Source organism: Solea solea, chromosome 1 (genome assembly GCF_958295425.1).
Source record: "Solea solea chromosome 1, fSolSol10.1, whole genome shotgun sequence".
In the NCBI taxonomy this organism is placed as follows: Eukaryota; Metazoa; Chordata; class Actinopteri; order Pleuronectiformes; family Soleidae; genus Solea; species Solea solea.
In genome coordinates this window covers 2,294,968-2,316,260 of record NC_081134.1, presented here as the reverse complement: position 1 = coordinate 2,316,260, position 21,293 = coordinate 2,294,968, and the positions used below count along the sequence as shown (strand labels likewise).

General features: G+C 40.7%; 2 protein-coding genes across 4 annotated transcripts; both read left to right on the top strand.

Moving 5' to 3' along the window:
• The first annotated feature begins 316 nt into the window (after window positions 1-316).
• crema (cAMP responsive element modulator a) lies at window positions 317-14,221 on the top strand. 3 transcript variants are annotated; one of them, XM_058642791.1, is made up of 8 exons: window positions 317-473; window positions 2,278-2,391; window positions 2,468-2,581; window positions 5,348-5,436; window positions 5,542-5,690; window positions 6,229-6,417; window positions 11,495-11,654; window positions 12,541-14,221. In XM_058642791.1, the coding sequence occupies exons 2-8, from the start codon at window positions 2,284-2,286 to the stop codon at window positions 12,683-12,685; spliced, it is 954 nt and encodes a 317-aa protein (XP_058498774.1). In that variant the 5' UTR covers window positions 317-473; window positions 2,278-2,283; the 3' UTR covers window positions 12,686-14,221. The 3 variants fall into 3 exon arrangements, with proteins under 3 accessions (XP_058498774.1, XP_058498783.1, XP_058498790.1); XM_058642800.1 differs by lacking the exon at window positions 2,278-2,391 and having other exon boundaries at window positions 342-473; XM_058642807.1 differs by lacking the exons at window positions 317-473; window positions 2,278-2,391; window positions 2,468-2,581; ... (1 more) ...; window positions 5,542-5,690; window positions 6,229-6,417 and adding an exon at window positions 8,820-9,077.
• A 2,883-nt stretch (window positions 14,222-17,104) lies between these two features.
• Window positions 17,105-21,202, top strand: mrpl37 (mitochondrial ribosomal protein L37). The gene is made up of 8 exons (XM_058635016.1): window positions 17,105-17,601; window positions 18,258-18,441; window positions 18,745-18,860; window positions 19,523-19,711; window positions 19,797-19,951; window positions 20,068-20,199; window positions 20,353-20,427; window positions 20,978-21,202. Exons 1-8 carry the CDS (start codon window positions 17,217-17,219, stop codon window positions 21,053-21,055), a joined length of 1,314 nt encoding a protein of 437 aa, XP_058490999.1. The 5' UTR covers window positions 17,105-17,216; the 3' UTR covers window positions 21,056-21,202.
• The last annotated feature ends 91 nt before the right edge of the window (window positions 21,203-21,293 follow it).

Genomic DNA, 21,293 nt, shown 5'->3' with positions numbered 1-21,293 from the left:
AATCATTGTCTTCGGTGTTGTATTAAAACGCTTCCAGGGTCAGTATTTGTATTTAAAAATTACACATTTTAACATGAATACGTTTTTTTTTTACAATCACGTTTGTCAAACAACGGCTAATGTAGCAGGTCAGAAACGTTAAAAACCCCAAATATCAATGCTAAGAAAATTCCATAACCTATAATATTATTTTTTTGTGATTCGAAGTCATGACGTTTAAACGTTTAGATTCACGTTTAATATGTGTTCACATACTTCTCCAATAAAGCTGATTCTGATTCTTACAAAAGCGAACCCGGAAGTACGCAGGGAGGAGTGCTCTCGCTCCGCCCCCACACTCCCTGACGTTCAACTGACTCGTCGGTGGACATTTTGGGCACAGCAGCATCATCAGCGCTGACGTGGACACTACGTGAGCGAGGGCACAGCACGCGCACTGTCATTAATGACGAGTCTGACTACGTAAAACTTCGGTAAGTCACTGCAAAGCTGTCGCATTGTTTTTCCACGGCCAGCGTCAGTTGAGCAGAGTCGGCGGACGAGGCGCAAAAACATGTCAGGTTTGCACTTAACAAAACGAAGCGGCCCGAATTAGCCTCATCGGCACGGAGTGGAAAAAGAAAGTGTTGTCACTCTGCTCAGCTGGCCGCGTTCCGCTTCTGCTCAAGCTGCATCAAGTCACACGGAGTGAGATGGATCACGGAAGTGTCTCTTCAAAATAAAATACTTAAAAACAAAACCACATCAAACGTACAGGAAACGTACACATTCTCCTAAAACGTGTGCTTTATTGATTTCTAATAAAACATACATGCTGTTTCAAATCATGAATAAACACTAAATGTGTTCTAAATACAGAAACAACAAACGTTGGTTTTACTGAAGTAGGAAAGTCAGTTTTGTTAAAATTGACTAAAGTAATGTTTTACCACACAGTTTGCTTTTGACATTTGACATATATTACTGCAGTTGTTCTCAAGCTTTTTTATATACAATACTAATACTAATACTAATCTCTTGAAGTAACGCCATTATCACCTACATTAAAATACAGTGGTGTAAATAGACAGAGCAAAGTCAGCTGTGGACTTTTCACAGGAGGCAGATTTATTCCCAATAATATACTTTGCTCTCTCCCTCATCATCACCCTTTCTCTCTGATTTTCCTCCAAGTACTCCAAAACTGTGGTACATGTACCACAGTTTGAGAACCACTATGATACTATGGTATTTTTATCATTGGTTTATATTTTATTTTATAGAATGAAAACTGAGAAATAGGAGAAATGTGTTCACAAGATAGGTCTAACAAGTATTGCTTAATTAATAGTTTTAACTGAAGTGTCATTCACTCAGTCACTGGTTCTGACAGTAAAGTAGAAACATTTGAGATAAGTTAAAGTATCTCACAACACTTCATCCAATTAGGAGCCAGAACTCTGTAAAGAGCAAATTAGGCAAAGATTTGCCAAAAGATGACATCAAGGACTGACTGCAGCTTTAAACTGAGACTGTAGGTGTACATGTTATTATTATATAATATTATATTATATCATAAAATGAGTTGTAGTCAATCATCAAGAGTCAGTTCTTTGTGATACTCAGTGTCAGAGTCTGAGGCCTTCTTAAAATACAATTATTCCCATGAGTACACTCATGGTTTCCCGCGTGTCTTTGCTATCAAGAATCCACAGTGATATTTAAGTTTGTGGAGGATTCTGTCCTGAACTGTGAGAACATGACGTCCTGCCTCACGTAATGAGCACGAGGAATGGATGTTATGGTGTTGGCACAGAGCTCTTCTTCACACAGATCTCTGTGACTCACACGCAACCTGGCAGATGGATGAAAACAACAAGTTTGCATTTCAAATCAAGGCATAGTAAATCTGAAGTGTGCTGTCGTAGGCCTCCTTTAACTAGCATGAGAAATGGGTGTTTATTTTTTTAATTTACACACGTGTTATATAGAAATGAAAGTTGAAAAAGTAATTGCTCCCAAGTTTTCCATCAGAATTTCATTCTTTGCAGCTGGGAAACATAAACAAGCCTTCATTTCATGAATAAAACTGTAGAATCTGTACTTTGACGCCTCATACAACAAAGAAAATCCAAGTTAATCGCGGGATTGTGATCTGGAAAGCATTGTCCTGACTTACACCAGGCAATTAGTGCATGTAATGTGTCCTTATTCACTATAATGGTAGGTTTTCTGTATAAAGAACCCATAGAAGGCCTCAGTAACGGCGTAAATAATCGGCTTGCCCGCCTGTTTTAGGTCACTATGGATCATTCAGTATCATCTCAGCTTGACAGCAGTTTAATTGAGTCACTAACGGATGGAGAGGAGAACCACAGTGAAGGCAGTTCATCTCCTGCAGCAACTCTGCAGGTAAACACACACATACGTGACCTTTGCTCTTTCAGTGTGGAGATTTTGTCATCATTGTCTTGATATGCACTGGCAGGTATCTGTGGCCGCAGAATCCCCTGGCGTGACCGACGTCCAGCTGTCTGATGGTGAGATGCAGGTCCAAGGTGTCATTCAGGCTCCTCAGACTTCTGTCATACAGTCACCACAGGTCAGACCACACTGCTTTTAACTTTAGAGGCAACGTTAGATCTATGCACTCTCAGGTCACCAAGTCCCAGGTCTGCCGGAGCAAGTACCAAGTCATTCAAGACAAATTCAAGTTCGGTCAAGCCATGACAATTTGACAGTGCAAGACTGAAGTCAATGGAGGAAGTCCAGATCAAGTTTGTCAGAGCAAACCTCAGGTCTATTCATGAGTTATTGATGCAAGGTCCAGGTCAGATTTCTCAGAGAAAACCTCAAGTTAGGTTTCAAGTCACTGTAGACCTCGCCTGGACAACTCAGTCAGAGCAGTCCTCAAAGAAAAGTCAAGGTGGAACCTCTCGCAACAAGTTATTGAAGGCAAGTCCAGGTCAAATCTATGCACTCTTAGCCCCCTGAAGCCACGTCCATACCAAGTCCCCAGTCTGCCAGAGCAAGAATCGAGTAATTCGAGACAAGTTCACACTCAATAGTCTCCAATCATGTAGATTTGACAATTTGGAAATCCAGATCAAGTCTAGTCATGAGTTATTGACTCAAGGTCCAGGTCAAATTTCTCAGAGAAAACCCCAAGTTAGGTTTTCGAGTCACTGGAGACTTTTCCAGGTCAACTCAGTCCAAACCTCTCGCAACGAGTCTCAGGTCTCAGCTCAGTGAAGACAAAACCTCAAGTGTCTCACTCAGGGAGAGTATATTCCCAGTTAGGTTTCAACCAATCAAATGAGGACAATCCTCAAGTCTGTCAGGAAAAGTCTCCAACTCACATTATTTTGATGTTTCAAGTTAAATCTCAAGTCATTCGCGACTGATCCAAGAAAAAAGTTTGTGGACTTCCTCATTTTGTTGACTTAAATCAACTCTAGGTCAAACTGTAGTGGTTACAGTTCAGTAGGTTTGTCACATCAGAGCCCGTGTGTTAGTGAATGAGGGTTTAGCGTCTGTGTGTAGAAGGCGCACTGAGGTGCTCCCACTCCAGTGCATCTCTTAATAGGATTGTTGTGAGCAGCAGCAGGAGGAGGTGAGCTTTAAGCTCATCACTCTCACCTTCACATCCAGGTGATGTTGTTGTTATCGTTGTGTCAGTGAAGGACGGACATCTTCACAAACCCACGGACAAGTCTGACCTTTGTGGTGACGCCGGCCAAAGGTCACAGTGTGTTTGTGGACAGAGAAAGTTCTGCAGTTTCTCACGTTAAGTACACGTTACTTTACACAAAGTGTATTTAAAGCACATTTTATTAAAGGGACAGTTCAGGATTTTTTCGAAGCAGGGGTTATATGAGTTTCTCGTCAGTGTGTAACATACAGGTGACTAATGCCGGGATCAGACTACACAAATTCAGGATGCTGTGTAGTGTAACAGATTGTCAAATGTTGGTGAGAAATAGCGAAGCCACTTGGTGACAACTCCTTGCCCCGCCTCCTCGATGACCTATGAACTTGTGCTGTGCCGTCAACAACCACTGGTTGGGGTCGTACTTGTAATGTTGCCAGTTCCCCAGACAGGACACGGCAAAGATCCGCACCACTGTGACTGATAATGTGACATGGTGACCATCGTGAAAGACGAGAATGTAATAAATATAAGAAACATGACTGTGACTGTGGACAACCGGAAAAATAGATTTCACCCACATACCAAAAGGCTAATCAGCTTAAGTGTATGCTTTCTTAAGAATGTGTATGAAAGAATTTTTTCATACAAGAAACTGAAGTTGGCGTCACTTTGTAAACCACTCACTCCCCTGCACCAGAGTCATTTATCAAAAATAAGGGATTTTACATCAGAGAAGACACAGGAGTTTTTTTGTTGTTCTCCTCCTCTTAGTGTGTGACTTCCGTAGTTGAAAGCCTTTATTTGGATTTACCAAAGTTACAGAACTCCAAGATAAAATCAATGGACTTTGGTGTTTAGGAGTGAGTGGTTTACAAAGTGATGCACAACTTCAATTTCCTGCATGAGAAGGCATTCTAACAGTAAAGAGGAAGAGATATTCTCACAATAAATCACACTTAAGCTGACAGTTTTTATTAGTTGAGCCTTTTGTTATGTGGCTAACAACTTTTTTTTTTTTTTCCTTCTATTGTCTCCAGTCGCAGCCATGTGTCGCTGAGCTTGTGCCTGACTGCACCCGCCTGCTTCTCAGCTTGAGGAGTGCACAGAGCACAATCGCCTGTATGTAATATACTGAGTATGTATACATTATAGAGCCTGACTTCAAAAATCCCTTATTGTGATCCTTTTGCAGAGAAGTCGTCTTTAAAGCACATGGATGTGCACACACCCATGTTTAACCTTCGTGGCATAAATCAGACTTGTCTTTTTTTGTATCTGGCACAAACAATGTAGTCTGACATTGCCAAAACGCTCTTTGTCCTGGAGTCACACGACCATTACGCACAAGTTTGATTCGTAATATCTTCCCTGATTGATGTCAGTAGGACACGGGCGACAAAATATTCATGTCTTTATTTAACAGGGGAATCATTCGCGTTGAAAGACGAGCGTTAACGATTACACTGGCAAATAATTACAGTATTTAAAAGTGTCCGATGAGAGACGGAGCGGTTTGAAAAGATCAAGGCTTAGAATACAAAGCTGCTCAAATTCCCTCTTTGACGTCATCCCTCTCTTTCACTGATTGTTATGTCAAATACATTCCAGGTCACTGGAAAGTAACACGCCTTCAGTAACACCAGACATGTTGCCAAAATAAAAACACAACAACGTTGTGGATTGCAGCACAATTTAAAAACGGCTCATTTTCTACAGGTTGCCACCGTAGCAGACCTGGAGGATAACGAGTTGGCAGCAGACGCTCAGAAGAGACGAGAGATTCTCTCCAGGCGTCCGTCTTACCGGTGAGAAGACATTAAAAGTAAACAAGAGCATGATGAACAACACATGTTTGCTGGTTGTTTGTTTTTTTGGTGGAATGATTTTGGTAAGTTCTCCTCTCCCTTCAGGAAAATCCTCAATGAGCTTTCGACCGATTCGCCGGCAGTTCCTAAAATCGATGAAGAAAAGACAGAGGAGGAGGTGTCGATCGCGAGCGTGGCCTCATCGCCACCGTCAGTGCCAACCTCCATCTACCAGACCAGCTCGGGACAATACAGTCAGTACACACGTGGACAGTTGAATTAGTCTCAGCTCACTTCACTTGTATTGTATTTGTTTCACATTGTCAAAATAAACTGAATAAAACCGTGATAAAAATTCAGAATCTGATTCTTCGAGATTAAATCTCTAAAATGTGTAGTTTTTATATACCCTGAATTAGTTTGAAATCATGTTTTGTGTGATGTCACATTCTTTATATGTAGCTGATGCGACCTACACTATTATATTAACACACTGCAATTATTTCTGCCTTAAAATGTTGGAGAAATTAGAATAAAACAATTATTGTTTATCTCATCTGGTCCAAAATGTCACTCTCCACCTTCCCACATGTAGTTTTTGTGTAATTCTGTCAACTAACGTCCCAGAAAACCTCCTCTGTGAATGCAACCACTGCTTTATAGTCTTTGAAACTCAGACTTCATCACACATTCAAAAATGAAAACCCCTCTTTGGAGCCTTCCTTCCCCACTCTAATGTTCTGGTATCATGTAGATTTCGGTGATGTTTAACTGAACTTCTCTACCACACAGTTGCCGTCAGTCAAGGGCGAGCCATCCAGCTGACCAGTCCTGGAGTGGAAGCCCTTCAGGGGGCTCAGACCCTCACGGTGGCGAGCTCTGCCACGACGCAGTCTGGCGCCACCATCCTGCAGTGTGCGGCTCAGCCTGCAGACTCTCCACAGCAGTTCTACATACAGGGAGGACAGGTCCTCATCCAAGGTAGGCGGCGACTGATTTTGGTGGAAAATGAAAGTGGACACATTTGAGAAAATGATGAATGGGATAACAGAGATGTGGAGGAAAATAAGTGAAAGTGAAGAAAGATCATTTCTATGATTCTGAATTGAATTGAATTGAATTACTTTATTCCTCCCCCAGGGGGGAAACACACATTCACAACAGCTCAGTTAAGAAATGAGAATAAAATAAAATAAAATAAAATAAAATAAAATAAAATAAAATACAATATAGTATAGTAAGAAAATTACAAAAAAAACAATAAAAAAAACAAACAAAAACATTCTGACATCAAAGTGAAGCTGTAGTGACGTAGTGGAAACACTTTTCCACTGCATGGTCCCAGCTGGCCTCGCCTAAAAAAGACTTAAAAAATCCTCAAAACTGGTGGAGTCTGGTGTATTTAGCCACAACCTCTGCCGCTGTATTTCAGTTTAGACTGTGTCAGACTGAGTTTGTGCATTAATCCAAAGCATTTTGTGCCGTTTGTGAGAGAACAGCAAACGTCAGATCACCTCATTTCTTGATCGTGATCTGCCGTGGATGGGCCTGTCGGTGCTCGCACTGTGCTCCGATGGTGCAAACACCCAATCCTTCAGCTGGTAGAGCTCAGTTAATGCCTGGGAACGTGGTGAGGGACACGTCTGAGCAGCAACTTGTTTCACCTGAGAGACGAGGGAAAACAAGGTTAAAGAAACAGTGTGTTGCACTTTCTGTTTGGGCTGTAAACACAGGATTACACAGTATACACATGAAACCACTTTGTTAAAGCGTAATTCAATTTAATTAAAGTGCTGTACACTCTTTTTTATTCAGCTTTACTCGGCAGCTGCACGTACACGCCCCCTTCAGTAAGGACGGGTATTTCAAAGACACGGATACTAATAACAATACTGCTTATCTTTGCTTTTCTAGAATTTGAGAAAGAAAATAGGAACCAAACCTGCGTCGATTCATAACATGCTTACATTTACTCAAGGTTCTTTACACGTTAAGGTCAAGACCTTTCAGTTACTACAGAGAAACCCAACAGGAACACGATGAGCGAGCACTTGGCGACAGCAGAGAGAAGAAAACAGGAAGAAATCTCTGACAGAACCAGAAAGTCTCTCTGTTTACGCACATCTGCCTCGAATGGTTTGAGGGAGGAGGAGAGAGGAGGAGAGGGAAGGGGCTTAGTGAAGGAGAGGTGGGTGAAAAGGAGAAGGGAGATGTATATGAAAACAATGCAACAAACACATGTTAAAGCGGGCTCAGTCACTACCAATGTACAGTGCAACAGAATATGATTCTGATGGTGTTCACTCAGAAACAGCAACACAAGTAAGGACTTATATATATATATATATACATATATATATATATATATATATATATATATATATATATATATATATATATATATATATATTATATATATACATATATATAATATCTATGGATAATAATAATGTGAATACCACAATCTATAGACACCAAAGTAAGTGCAGAGCAAACACGTGATGAGAACACACAACACCCAACAACAAATGACTTAAACAGAAGTATTCTGGGAATCCAGTTATACACAAATCATGTGTAAAAAACATCATAGGAGCCAGAAAGGAACAAGACATTAACATGGAAGCGTGATTTTTTTTTCTTCAGATCATTAATTATTAATAATCAACACTTCATAAACAATATATCACAGTTTGAAGAATTATTCTCCTCTGTGACAGGAAACTAACGCTCAGACAAATCCCGTGTATTTTTAATCTGCATCTGATTTCTGTGACATTTCTGCCACCGAGAGCGCTCCTGCTGTTGTTACTGGAAATGTGAAATGTGTCACATCCTGTGATGCAACCAAACAGCAAATGTGGTCATCCACAGAGACCTTGCCAGATCAATGCTGGGAAACAAACAAACCCGTTATCTGCGTTTATTAACGTGAAACACAAACACAACGGCTTTAAACATGCCCTTATCCCTGAACCTTAATCCAACCACAAGCCCTAGACAGAAATGACATTCTGCCTCATTAGGAACAGGTTTTGGTCTCCATGAGGACAACTGTATCCTGACAAGGTCAGTGTTTATGCCATTAAAGGTCCTAAAGAGGTCACATACACACACACACAATACAATAAGTCCTATCAGGGTGCTCAACAGTTTGCACAGCAGCCACTTGGGACACAATATCCTCTTGTTTGTTGAACGTCTCTCTCGAGTTGCGTCACTAGTGCTAAAAATACAACCCTCCACTACCAATCGCTCCCTCCCTGCACACATTGTGTTTCTCTACTTCAGCGTCTGATCCACAGCAGCAGGAGGAGGAGGAGGAGGAGGTGGAGAGGGAGGGGTGGTGGTGGTGGAGGAGGAGGAGGCGGAACTCTAATCCAGCGTGTTTTACTGACTTCAGCGGGCAGCAGTGATGTCATTGTGATGTCAATGCCTGTAATTGTAATCGGGCTGCAAAGTTGACGAGTGACCGCTCGTCTGCAGAGAAGCACAGGGAGAGGGAGTAAGAGAGAGAAGTGTGTGGCAGCAGCGAGGAAACAAGAGCAGGCGACTTGTTTCAGTGTGCTGGTGTTCTACTGCCGTGGGGCTGGATTATTGGAAACAAGAGATGGCTGTAACCGGGGATGAGACTGAGTCAGGTAGGGTTTCTCTCTCACATATACACTTTGTACTTTTCTTCATCTTGTGTTCTCGAGTGAATAATAACTAATCCTTGAGTTTATTTTTCAATCTGACCGTAACTCTGCTCATGTTGTTTTTGCCAAAACTGAATTCATAAGAGAGCCACAGGTTAGAGCAGCAGCTGTCCCTCTCATTTCAACAGATAAGACACTTGATAAACAGATCGAAACAAGACAAACACGGGACCAGTAAGTTTGCTCAACTCTGTCCCTGTCAGTCTGTATCCTGCTGTTTTGCTCACACACACACACACGCGCACACACACACACACACACACACACACACACAGTCACAGGGCAAGTTTAAGGACATTAGAAGGACTTTATCTGCCTTTTAACTTTAAAAAAATCAGTGTTTGGGGACATGGCTTTTGACTTTTAGTCTTCAGTGTGAAATGTGTCCCATGATTATTAACACACACACACAGTCTGATCTCTGAATCAGTCCAGTGGTTGTCAGGCAGAAAGGCAGGGAGGGGGGTAAGAAGTAAAAGGGGCGGGTGGCAGCAGGGGGTGGGGGTGGAGGTGGAGGGGTTAAGATAGTCGTCAGCTTGACGTCACTCCAGTTTCCTGGAAGAGAAACCAAGCAGGAGAGGGAGAATGCAGAAAGGGCGAGTGAGACGCACAAGCTGTCGTCAGCACAGTCACTGTGTTATCACAGTGTGTGTGTGTGTGTGTGTGTGTGTGTGTGCTTGTTTGTGTGTGAGTGTGTGCTTGTGTGTGTGTGTGTGTGGACAGGAAAGAGGCGGAGAAGAGAGAAAACTTCTCAGGAACAAAAGTGAAGAAGAGAAACTGAAGAGGCAGAAGAGACAGTTAACAGTTGACTCATTGTTTACACCAGTTAAATGAAACGGCACAGAGCTGCTTTTCACTCACTCACTCACTCACTCACTCATTCACTCAGGGACACTTCCACTCGCACTCTGTGGTAAACATCACGTCACTGAGTGAAATGACCTGTTGGGACCTGTGGCAAGTGTCAAAGCACACAATAATAATCATTAAAGCCCGAGTGTGTCATTTGTTTCCAAAGTGTTTTCTGGACCCTCAAGTTGCAGATACAGATACAGATATCACAAACTTACGTATGACTCACCTGTTCAAAAAAGCTCCCTCTCTGTACTTTCACTGTTGCATTTTCTGTTGACTGTGTCAATATATGGATATATATATATTTATATATATATATATAAATATGTATGTACACAAGTTGACAGATTAACATTCTTAGACCGTGTGGTTAATGTTTTGCCACATGTTTAATCGATGTCGACAGTGCAGTACACTGCAACTAATGATTACTTTCACAGTCAGTTAAACTGTTCAGTTCTTCATGTTCTCAAATGTCTTTGAGTTTTGTCCCCAAACCAAAATTGTTCATGTTTTACTGATTTCTTGGTCAAATGGAGAAATGAGACCAACCAAATATTCATATTTAAGAAGCTGAAAAATCAGAATTTCTGTTGTAAAAAACTTGATTATCAAAATAGCTGACAATTCATTTAGTTATTGATTAATAATCGAATATTCGCTGCCGCCCTATTTCCATCCGCTGCTGTTAAGCGCATATCGGGAAGTAGTTTGCTGATATAAACAGTAGGTGGTGCACAAGTGCAGGTCACTGCAGAGGAAAAGATAAGAGGTAAATAAAAAGGATCCGTTGTTGTTACATTGTGGTGTTTCATTGCTGCTATTATTGCGATAATATCACACACCGCAGTATTACATGTTCATTTTGTTGAATAATATAATTTTGTGCTTGCAAGTCAGGAAATGCTTCTCATGGTCTTGAAGTTGAGGTTTATGGGTATTTTTTTTACCCATTACTTGTCACCCAATGCAAATGAAAGTGCAGATTTTCCAATAATTCCCAGTTTAGTGTAAATTCCCCAGAATTGCTGCTGTTATCTGGGAAAAACTACAGTAATTCTGTGTCCAAATGTCATCTGTGAGTCAAACAAAAATCTATCATGCAAATGTACATGACAAATGAAGTACATGCAAATATTTGTTTGGTCCTTTAAGTGCAAACGCTTGTTTACAAGGACAGTCGCGTTGAGAGGAAATTCATCTTTTCAGACAGGAAGGAGAGCGGCATAATAAACAATGTCGGCTAAAGTCACTGTTGAAAACATCCTCCGGTGAAATGCATCCCTGTTTACTGCATTTTTCAGTTGAGAAAACACCAGACTGTGTGATTGAATTAGGAACGTAATAAAAGCCAGTCAGATCTGAAAATAACTTTCTCTGTTTTCTCTCATTCATTCATTCATTCTGTCATCACGTGTCATAGTAAAAGAGGGATAAAGCCAGAAAGCAGTTAATAAGGTTAAAGCATTTGGAGCTCTAACGCTGTTGTCTGTCTTCTTTTGCAGCTGCCACTGGAGACATCCCTGCCTACCAGCTGCGGTCGCCCAACTCCGGCCTCGCACAAAGCATCGTGATGGCGGCGTCTCCGGGCTCCATGCAGAACCCGACATCCCAGCACGCTGAGGAAATCACCCGCAAAAGGGAGGTCAGGCTGATGAAGAACAGGTATGGGAAGTCAAGGGAGTCACAATACAACTGGAGAATATGGACCTTATGTTAGATTGTAAACAGGCTTCAATTGGTGATTTATTACATTGAATTATTTCCTAATCCACACCACGAAATTAAAGTATTCAACCAGGGAGGGGTCATTATGGAAGGGGAAATGTATGATTTGTGATATTCTCACTGTTTAACAACGAGTTTACGATATTTGTGTTGTGCGCTACCTGTTTATTCCACTAGGGGGCACCACCTTATTTCCTAAAACAGCTCAGCTTTACATAGAAACGGTGCTTGAAGCTAAATATTTGACCCTACATGAGTTAACAGCCAGATTATCTCTGGCCTAAAAGTCTGGAGTTTGATCTTTGGTGTCTGAGAGTCACTATGAGGGTCGAAAGAGACCGCCTACTCCTCCTCATCCTCTCAAACAAAAAAAAACAAAGTAATAGCATATATATATATATCATCACGCTTTGTGATAAACTCAATAAGTTGATAGTGGAGAACATTACTACTATTGTCTATGATTGGGTTAAAATTGTTGTCTAGCTCGCCAACATACAGTACTTTGAGAGTTATTATTATTATCAATATTATTAGTAATAAAGTTGCGATCAAGGTGTCAGAGCCGAACACAGAATTTGACTTTGCGGAGGTTGGGTGGCTTTGCTGTGTTTGCTGTGCCCACTCTGTTTCAACGGCCCTGTACATGAGTGATTATCCAGGGAAATGTGCACTTACAAGGCTTTGCCAACAAATCCTGGACGACAGCCTTTAAATAAACATCTGCTCCGTTGTATTGTTGCTTTGTTAACATTTTATCCAAAGGCTGAGTTAAGTTTTGATCAAACGACCCAAACATGTTTTCTCTCTCTTTCTTCTCCAGGGAGGCAGCTCGCGAGTGCCGCAGGAAAAAGAAAGAGTACGTCAAATGTCTGGAAAACCGCGTGGCTGTGCTGGAAAACCAAAACAAGACCCTGATTGAAGAGCTGAAAGCGCTGAAGGACATTTACTGCCACAAAGCTGAGTAGCAGCGGCTGTTTGTGGTCACGGGCTGAGGACGGTGCCGTTTTTCAAACTGCTGCAGCAAAACAAAGAAATAAAAAAAGAAAAAGAAAAAGAAAGGACTCTAAAAACAAAAACTGCTTTGACCGCCATTGTGTCTCTGCTCACTCAGGCCTGGTTTACGGCTAATTCACAAGTGTCCCGGGGAATTCAAGTGTAGCTCGAGCTTGCCAGTTGTGCTCTTGTTCTTATCTTGTGCTCTTTGCATGTGAAGACTCGAGTGTCGTTCACACACTTTTGCTTTGCCGCCGCTGGGCGTTGTGCACGGGGCAAGGCCGGCAAGCGAGAGCCAGGCGAAAGAAGAGGAACAGGAAGAGGAAATACAGGTGCTTCCTGAAAATGCGCAGAGATTGCGAAAGAAAAAAAAAACCCCAGCAAGTTTCTCTGAGGTCAGACGAAATGCACAAAAAAAAACGCTGCACAGATCCACCACCAGCTGCAACCAGGCAACTCCATCATGTTTACCCCATCGTCATGACATTTGTGTAATTTAGGCCTCTGGTCTTAATTGTTTCATGCATTCCTTTTTGCAAAAACACAATTAAGGAGAAAACATCCTCAAGCCTTTTGTCCATGAAGCGATCTCCTGGATTTCATTAACCTGTTTTGGGTTTGTGCAGACACACTTGATTGGGTTATACTTTTCAGAAATAAACAATGAGTGACGTAAAAGGTCCAAGATGAAAATCCTCTTGTGTTTAGGATTTTTCAGAAACAGAAAAAAACTATATTTCAAGGCCAATGTCTATTTGAAATGCTCCCCCGCCCCCTCCCTAAAAAACCTTTTCCAGAAGAGTCGTTTTTTTTTGTTTGCATCTGTGAAGTGAGTCGTGTGATTGAACACAAAAGCACAGAAAGGACCAAAGCGTCATTAAAGAGAACTACAAATTATATTTAATTGTCTTTATTATAAAGAATTTCACTCCAAGAGTTTAAAAAAATGTTACAGATTAACTGTATAATAATAATAAAAAAAGATCAATCCAAAACTGAAAAACCTCAGTTTCAAAATAAAATGACTCGTCGCTCAGAGTTGAACAGTCATGCACGCGTTAGTTGCTGTTTTTGTGTCCTTTCAAATGAATGGATATCCATTGTAGAATAAAAAATAACTGTATTTTGATATTGGCTACATGTTAAAATGCTCTGTTTAAAGGGTGATGCCAATTTTTTTTCTGCTTTGTTTTTTTATGTTCAGACACGTTTATTTTATTGATTCTAAAACATGTTGTGTTCATGTTTTTTTGTTGGTGTTAATGAAGTTAACAAGACGCCTTTGCTTTCTTCTCTTGTTTCAGTTGAAGCGGAGTTTGTTCCACTGAATATGTTTTATTATTAGAAAGTGATAGGAGGAACTTGATCTTTTCATCCCGGTGTACTTCCTTCCTTCCTACCTTCCTACCTTCCTACCTTCCTACCTTCCTCCCTTCCTTCCTTCCTTCTTTGTTTGAATTGTAAAATCAAAAGTATTTTTGTTTATCTAATAAAATATTCATATGTGACTCCAGGTTGCTCTCATCTTCAGAATTGTACATGACCTAAATCCAATATGGACCTAAATCCAATATGGATCAACAAGAAACCACATAGGATATTTAAGTACACACACAGCACTTGTAGTATTACAGTTATACATGTACAATAATAACAGTTCAAAGTATTAAAGTTATGGTAGTTAGTACAACTGAATTTCAGTGTTTGACTCTTTGTTGGGACGTTATTTTATCAGTTTTTCTTTTATGGCCATAGAATTACCCACACACATGCAAACACACACACAATATATATACACACAAAGTACACACACAACTGTGATCAAGACCAAAGCAAAATAAACAGTGCTCTGTTCCATGTGATGTGTGTGAAGCAGCAGAAAGAAGAAGAAACTCATAAATCAAACACACCAGGTTTAAATGTGTATTATTATTTATTATAGCTTATTTTATTTATTAGTGTTTGCCAGACTCTCTGCTTTTTAACGTTCATTATGAATTATAAGTGAATTTTGAAGAGTTTCTAAAAAAACAAAACATCTTCATAAATTCTGAGTTGGGAAAATTTAGCAAACCAGTGTTTGAGGAGCACTCGTTTAGATAAACAGGTGCACATTGATAACATTACTGTTAATGTGCCAGAATTAGCCAAAATGCCAATGTTTCCATCTGTGGTTTCAACACTGCAAAACATACTTTCCTGACTGGAGAGTAGTGTTTCTAAGCAAAACTGTTGATAGTGATAAATATGTGCATGAATATAAGTGGTTTCCATAGCAACAGTAAAGCGTTGATCTTGAAGAGGTTGGTGGTGCTAAAAGCTGTGATGATAGCGTGTGTTGTAAGTCTCACATGATACAAATACACCTCATTATCACGCCGTACCAGAGACACACACACTTTCACATATAAACACTTTCACTTTCTTACACACATGGACATAATTCACTGTTTATCCTCTTAACATGACCCTTTACATCTTAACTAAATGCCTAATACTAACCCTTACCCTAATCCTAACCTAATGTTATCCCTGAGCCTAAAACCAAATCTTTACCCTCAGAGATGTTTCACATGTATTCACTTTTAAATGCACTTTTGAACCATTTACTCACAGATGAATAAGTGGAACCGAATAAAAATGTCAGTGAAGCCTTGAAACTGCTGTTTGTGAAGAGAAAACCTTTTTTGACCTTCACTGAAGCATCTGTGAAATGATTTGAATTAATCATTTATGAACCATTCAGCTTTTCTGATTCAAGCATGAGTCAACGTGGGCCGCGGAACTGAACTTTTCTATTAACTGGCACAAATGCTGTTTGATACTGCACTAAATCAACTGCATTTACTCTCCTATTCCTCTGTTTATGCTTGTAAAAAAAATAATGTGTGTTGAAGCAATGTGGGAGTCTGTTTAATATTTCATTTTTGAAGCCTCTCTAACGTCTTTATGGCCTTCAGTCCTGTGAGGCTGCAGTGGAAATTTCCACAGCGAGAGTGGCTGAATACAAGCAGGCAGATGAAGCCCACTGTCATGACAACATACACACAGAGCTTCAATGAGGAAGTGAAGGTGGACACGGAGGACCTCTGCTGGTCAATGTGCACTACTGCAACAGAGAAGCTCAAGCAGGCAAGCTATCTATAAACTGGCCAGCTAATTATCTATAAACTGGCCAGCTAACTATCTATAAACTGGCTAGCAAACCATCTACGAACTGGCTAGCTATAAACTGGCCAACTAACTATCTATAAACTGGCTAGCAAACTATCTACAAACTGGCTAGCTATAAACTGGCCAGCTAATTATCTATAAACTGGCCAGCTAACTATCTATAAACTGGCTAGCAAACTATCTACGAACTGGCTAGCAAACTATCTACGAATTGGCTAGCTATAAACTGGCCAGCTAATTATCTATAAACTGGCCAGCTAACTATCTATAAACTGGCTAGCAAACTATCTACAAACTGGCTAGCTATAAACTGGCCAGCTAACTATCTATAAACTGGCTAGCAAACTATCTACGAACTGGCTAGCAAACTATCTACAAACTGGCTAGCTATAAACTGGCCAGCTAATTATCTATAAACTGGCCAGCTAACTATCTATAAACTGGCTAGCAAACTATCTACGAACTGGCTAGCAAACTATCTACGAATTGGCTAGCTATAAACTGGCCAGCTAACTATCTATAAACTGGCTAGCTAACTATCTACGAACTGGCTAGCTATAAACTAGCCAGCTAACTATCTATAAACTGGCTAGCAAACTATCTACAAACTGGCTAGCAAACTATCTACGAACTGGCTAGCTATAAACTGGCCAGCTAACTATCTATAAACTGGCTAGCAAACTATCTACGAACTGGCTAGCTATAAACTGGCCAGCTAACTATCTATAAACTGGCTAGCTAACTATCTACGAACTGGCTAGCTATAAACTGGCCAGCTAACTATCTATAAACTGGCTTTCCATTAACTAAAGATTCAAGAGATTCAAGATTCAAAGATTCAAAGATTCAAGATTCAAAGTGTTTATTGTCATATGCACAGTAAAGAAACACGTTTCCCTGTACAATGAAATTCTTACTTTGCTGTCCACTCAAAAACACCAGCATAAAGTAGAAGGTATCTCAATATATAAACTGGCTATCTTACTATCTATCTATCTATCTATTAACTAGCTAGCTAAATATGTATACACTGGGTAGCTAACATCTAGCTACTACAGTGTCTATCTATATAGACTAGGAGCTACCTTATATTATATGTATGCTGTAGTACATACTCCGCTACAGTAGGTGTCGGTATAAATACTGTAGCATAGACTCCAGTACAGTAGGTGGCGGTATGCTCCTAACATATTGTTATCGCGATCCGCCAGAAAATGCAGAAGATTCTTGATCCTTCTCAAAATGGCAGCGTGCAGTAGTCGACTCTGACAGACACCGTTAGGTCAAATTATCAGCTTTAGAGTTGAAAACCTAGAAAAAAGCAGAAACATGTTTCCAGAAACAGCTCGGTGTGTAACAGCGGCTCTGTCGCCATTCTCTAAAACCGCTGTCTTGAAGGAATTGAGGCGGTTATCAGCACATGGCGGAGTGTGTCGTCTGCAGCCCCGGAGACACTTCGCTGTCAGCCGCCGTCTCACAGCCAAGGTCCCCCCTCCGCGTAAGCCCAGGGAGAGAGTCCCAATCCCCGGGCTCGAGATGATCAACTACGGGGAGAGGATGCACTATGTGCCGGGGCTGGCGAAGCCCGTGAACCCAGACTGGGAGAAGGACTTCAAAGATCCGAGATATTACAAGTCTCCCCCGCTTGACAAAATGCCGCTGAGCAAAGAGAAACCGTGCTATGTGTTCAACCAGAGGAGCAGTCTACTGGAAGGTGAGCTTTAATCATATATGACACATGTTAGTGGCATTAAACTGCCATTAAACTATATTCCCTAACACTCAAACGTGGTTGTACACTGATGGCACTTTACATTACAGTTCATTAACAACATGGTCATCATCTTAACATAACATTCTAACATAGAGGTAATATTGTCCTATATCTTATTTACTAAAAGTGTGGTGTGGAGGTAATAATACATTGTTATTTTCAAAGTAATAGCAAGGTGATAGTTTAATATTGAGAGTGATTATAGGCTTCCATCAGTGTAAGATAAGATAAGATAGCTTTTATTTATCTCACAGTGGAGAGAAAACGACGTTACAGCAGCTCAACAATAGATAATCAACAACAAATAAACAATATACAAGTAAGTAATACAAGTGGGAAAGAGATTATTTACATATATGTGTATATATATATATATATATATATATATATATATATATGTATGTGTAATAAGGTGCAGTTTCGTTCCTGCAGTAAAACCTTCACATGATAATCAAAATTGTTTGCAAATAAACCTCCTGAAATGTAACGCATTGAAACTATAAGGATTAAATCTCCTCCTCCTATGAAGTGTTGACATCCAACCTGCCTGTGAGGAGAAGTGACCTGAGCCTCTCTGTCACCTCCTGTCTCCTCAGGTGTGCCTCAGGCTCTGTGTTTGACCAAAACAAAGCTGATCCCTGGTCTGCCACCTCAGCTCCTGTCAGCTGTTGAGAATCCTGCCAACCAGATTCCAGATCAGGACGAGCGCGTGCAGAATGCCATCAAACACGCTCGCTTCTGGGACACGACAGAGGAACGGCCGGACAAAACGAAATACAGGTAGCGTGTTACAAACTGCATACCTCTGACATATTTTCATGACACTCACAGGTTTGGGTTTTTCTTTATTATTAGCGCATGGGTGTTTTATTTTCACATAGGATTTGTTCTTTTGCCTGAGGGTTGTTCCTCTCCAAAACAAACATATCCATAATAAAGTTGTTAAAAACCAAGCAAGGAAAAAATGTGCAGTATCAATTTAATTTGAGGTATAATTCTTTAAGGTAAAGCTTCTAAAAAAGCTGCTAACATTTATTCACCCTCTTTCTCTGCTCACCTTGTTCTCTTGTGTTTCTCCCTCAGCAACACTCTGTTAAACAACCTCATGCACCTGTGTGCAACTCTACAGTCCAGCCACCCGGCGATCGGCAGGAGGATGCTTGCGGAAAAATACTCTTTAGCAGCTACGTGGAAAAGAGGTACACTTTTTTTTTTTAAAGTGTAAAAGTGTTAACTGTTTTTTTGAGTTTTTTTTGCAATTTCCAACATAAACATTTATTTTTTCTATACCTTCAGCACACAGTGCTTATAAGTGTGTTCCACATTTGTGAGCCTATTATTGAAAATATAATTTGTATACAATGCAGCATTTTAAAAGTATAATAAGAGTTAAATGGTTTGTTTTTTATATAGCCCTTTTCTAGACTTGATGACCACTCAAAGCTGCTTTACACTGCAGTTTTGCCATTAACCCATTCACTCGCACTCATTTGAGTGTCTTGCTCAAGGGCACATGGCATGTAGACTGGCAGAGCTGGGGTAATCGCCCACAGCTTTCAAGTTGATAGATGACTTGCTCTAATGAGTTATCGTCACCCCTTAAAATAATTGAAAGATAATTCTCTGGAAAAGTGTATTCATGGACCGACGGCTACATTAAAGACAGAGATCTGCAAAGTCCTGATCATTTGTTTCAGTCCAACTAAAATGATGGACTGATTTAAAAGACAGACTCATGTCCAAAAATTATTCTTGTTGCGCGAGTAATGATATCGGAAGATAAACACTAATGGCGTGGCCCATAGTGGAAAAAGTCCATATATGTATGGTAGTAGACTTCAGCTTCTGTTTCTTGTACCAGGTGAGGACCTGTTCCAGATCAGAGGTCAGAACGGTTTACTGCACAGCTGCATGGATCCTCTCCCAGTGGTTTCTGGGAGAGAGGAAGTTGCAGAAACGGCAGATCACGTCATGCAATCCCTCTACCCAGTTTCCCCCACCATCGACCTGCAGAAAATCTATGTGTATAAAGAGGAGATGAACAACACAGGTGAGGACGGTTGTGCTCTTTCTCATCATTGTCTCTCAGTGTTGTGCTGCTTCCCTCACTCCTGTCATCCCTCTCATCCAATCAGGTTTCAGGGATGACTATCCTTATCCTCATGTGCACACGCTTTACATCCTGGATGGAGCTGACACCAACTTTTCACTTCGTCGAGAACAGTTCAGAGCCAAAATTCTCATGTTCGCATTTGGAAACGCTCTGGCCCGAGCACACAAACTGTATGGGGTAAAGACACTGACTTCCTGGCAACATAAACTAATATTCAACATCTAAATCCAGCTTGTTCTTTGTATTAATTATAAATCATTGTCGTTCTTACCCTCTCTGTGTGTGTGTGTCAGACTCAGCCCCAGCGTGTATTAGATTGTCCTATAACAGTACAGGCAGTTGGGACCAATGGCAGAATGTTCCAGTTTTTGGTTTTCCAGCTCAACACCACAGATTTCTCAGGGGATGATGGCATTAAGAACCAGGTAAAACCATCTTTATTATGTTACTGTCATTTTTACTACTATGTTCGTGAGTCAGAGTGTTTTTAGAACTCTCCTGAGAAATGCCACTACATATTGGCACAAACACAAACTTGGAATCAAGAATGAAATTGAAATGCTGTTTGCTCCTCTCAGGCCTGGCTGGACGAGGATGCTGAGCTCTATGACTTTGCTAAAGTCCGACCACTGATCAAGAAGAAACAAGTGAAGGTGAGAAAGTCAGTCCGTGTGTTTCCATCACACTATAACAGAGAATCGGTTTATGAAAAGAAGTTTGTCTGACTTTGCAACACTAGGGGGCAGTAGTATTATGTCCAAAAGGAGCCACAGTCACTCTGGAAAACGCACCCATTTGATGCTGATTGGGTCACACTGTGTCTGAAACAGTCGTGGTTAGAATTAATGGGCACGTGAGGGAAAGCTCTTCTAAGAGGTTGCAGTTGGACCTGTCTTTAGTGTGTCTGTCTACCTTTCTACCGTCCAGTGACTTCACAATATTTAATTTCTGTTTCTTTGTCAGTCCAAAAATGCACCTGTTGTTATTTGGTGTTCAGGCTACTTCCATTGTTTATGTGTATGGGTCAAAGCCTTGTGGTAGGTAACTGTGTATTTTAAAAGTAGTTTTAATCAGACAGTGTAAATGTACTGAGTGCCATGTTTTAGGCAGCAACTGCTCTGTGTGTGTTTTTAACCACAGACTTGATCTTAAGTGTGAAGAAGCTGAACAGTCTCTGATTAGTCGCTGTGTTTCTCCTTGCAGGTACCAGCTGGTCTGGCCGGGTACAAGCCCGAGATATTCAACAAGTTCCTGGCCATGTACCTGCACGGCGCTGTATAGGACTGCTTACCTCCTAACTGTGTGTGTGTGTGCGTGTGCGTGTGTATCTGGTATCTAAACCAGTGTTATATCACAAAATACTTCTGCTCCTGTCCTTTCAAACAGCCTGTGACCTGGCTCACATCAATAAAACCTGTCACTCTCTCACCTGTATGTATTGTGTCTAAAGTTTCTGTATGGTGACGATATTGTCTTGATAATTTAATTTAATTTAATTTAATTTAATTTAAGATACTCT

Excerpts from the sequence above, each read along its gene's own strand:
- mrpl37 (XM_058635016.1), top strand. The coding sequence starts at position 17,217 with ATGTTTCCAGAAACAGCTCGGTGTGTAACAGCGGCTCTGTCGCCATTC. Across the intron at positions 17,602-18,257 it reads GAGGAGCAGTCTACTGGAAG|GTGTGCCTCAGGCTCTGTGT; the intron begins GTGAGCTTTAAT and ends CTGTCTCCTCAG. Across the intron at positions 19,952-20,067 it reads GAGCACACAAACTGTATGGG|ACTCAGCCCCAGCGTGTATT; the intron begins GTAAAGACACTG and ends TGTGTGTGTCAG.
- crema (XM_058642791.1), top strand. The coding sequence starts at position 2,284 with ATGGATCATTCAGTATCATCTCAGCTTGACAGCAGTTTAATTGAGTCA. Across the intron at positions 5,437-5,541 it reads TCCAGGCGTCCGTCTTACCG|GAAAATCCTCAATGAGCTTT; the intron begins GTGAGAAGACAT and ends CTCTCCCTTCAG. Across the intron at positions 6,418-11,494 it reads AGGACAGGTCCTCATCCAAG|CTGCCACTGGAGACATCCCT; the intron begins GTAGGCGGCGAC and ends CTTCTTTTGCAG.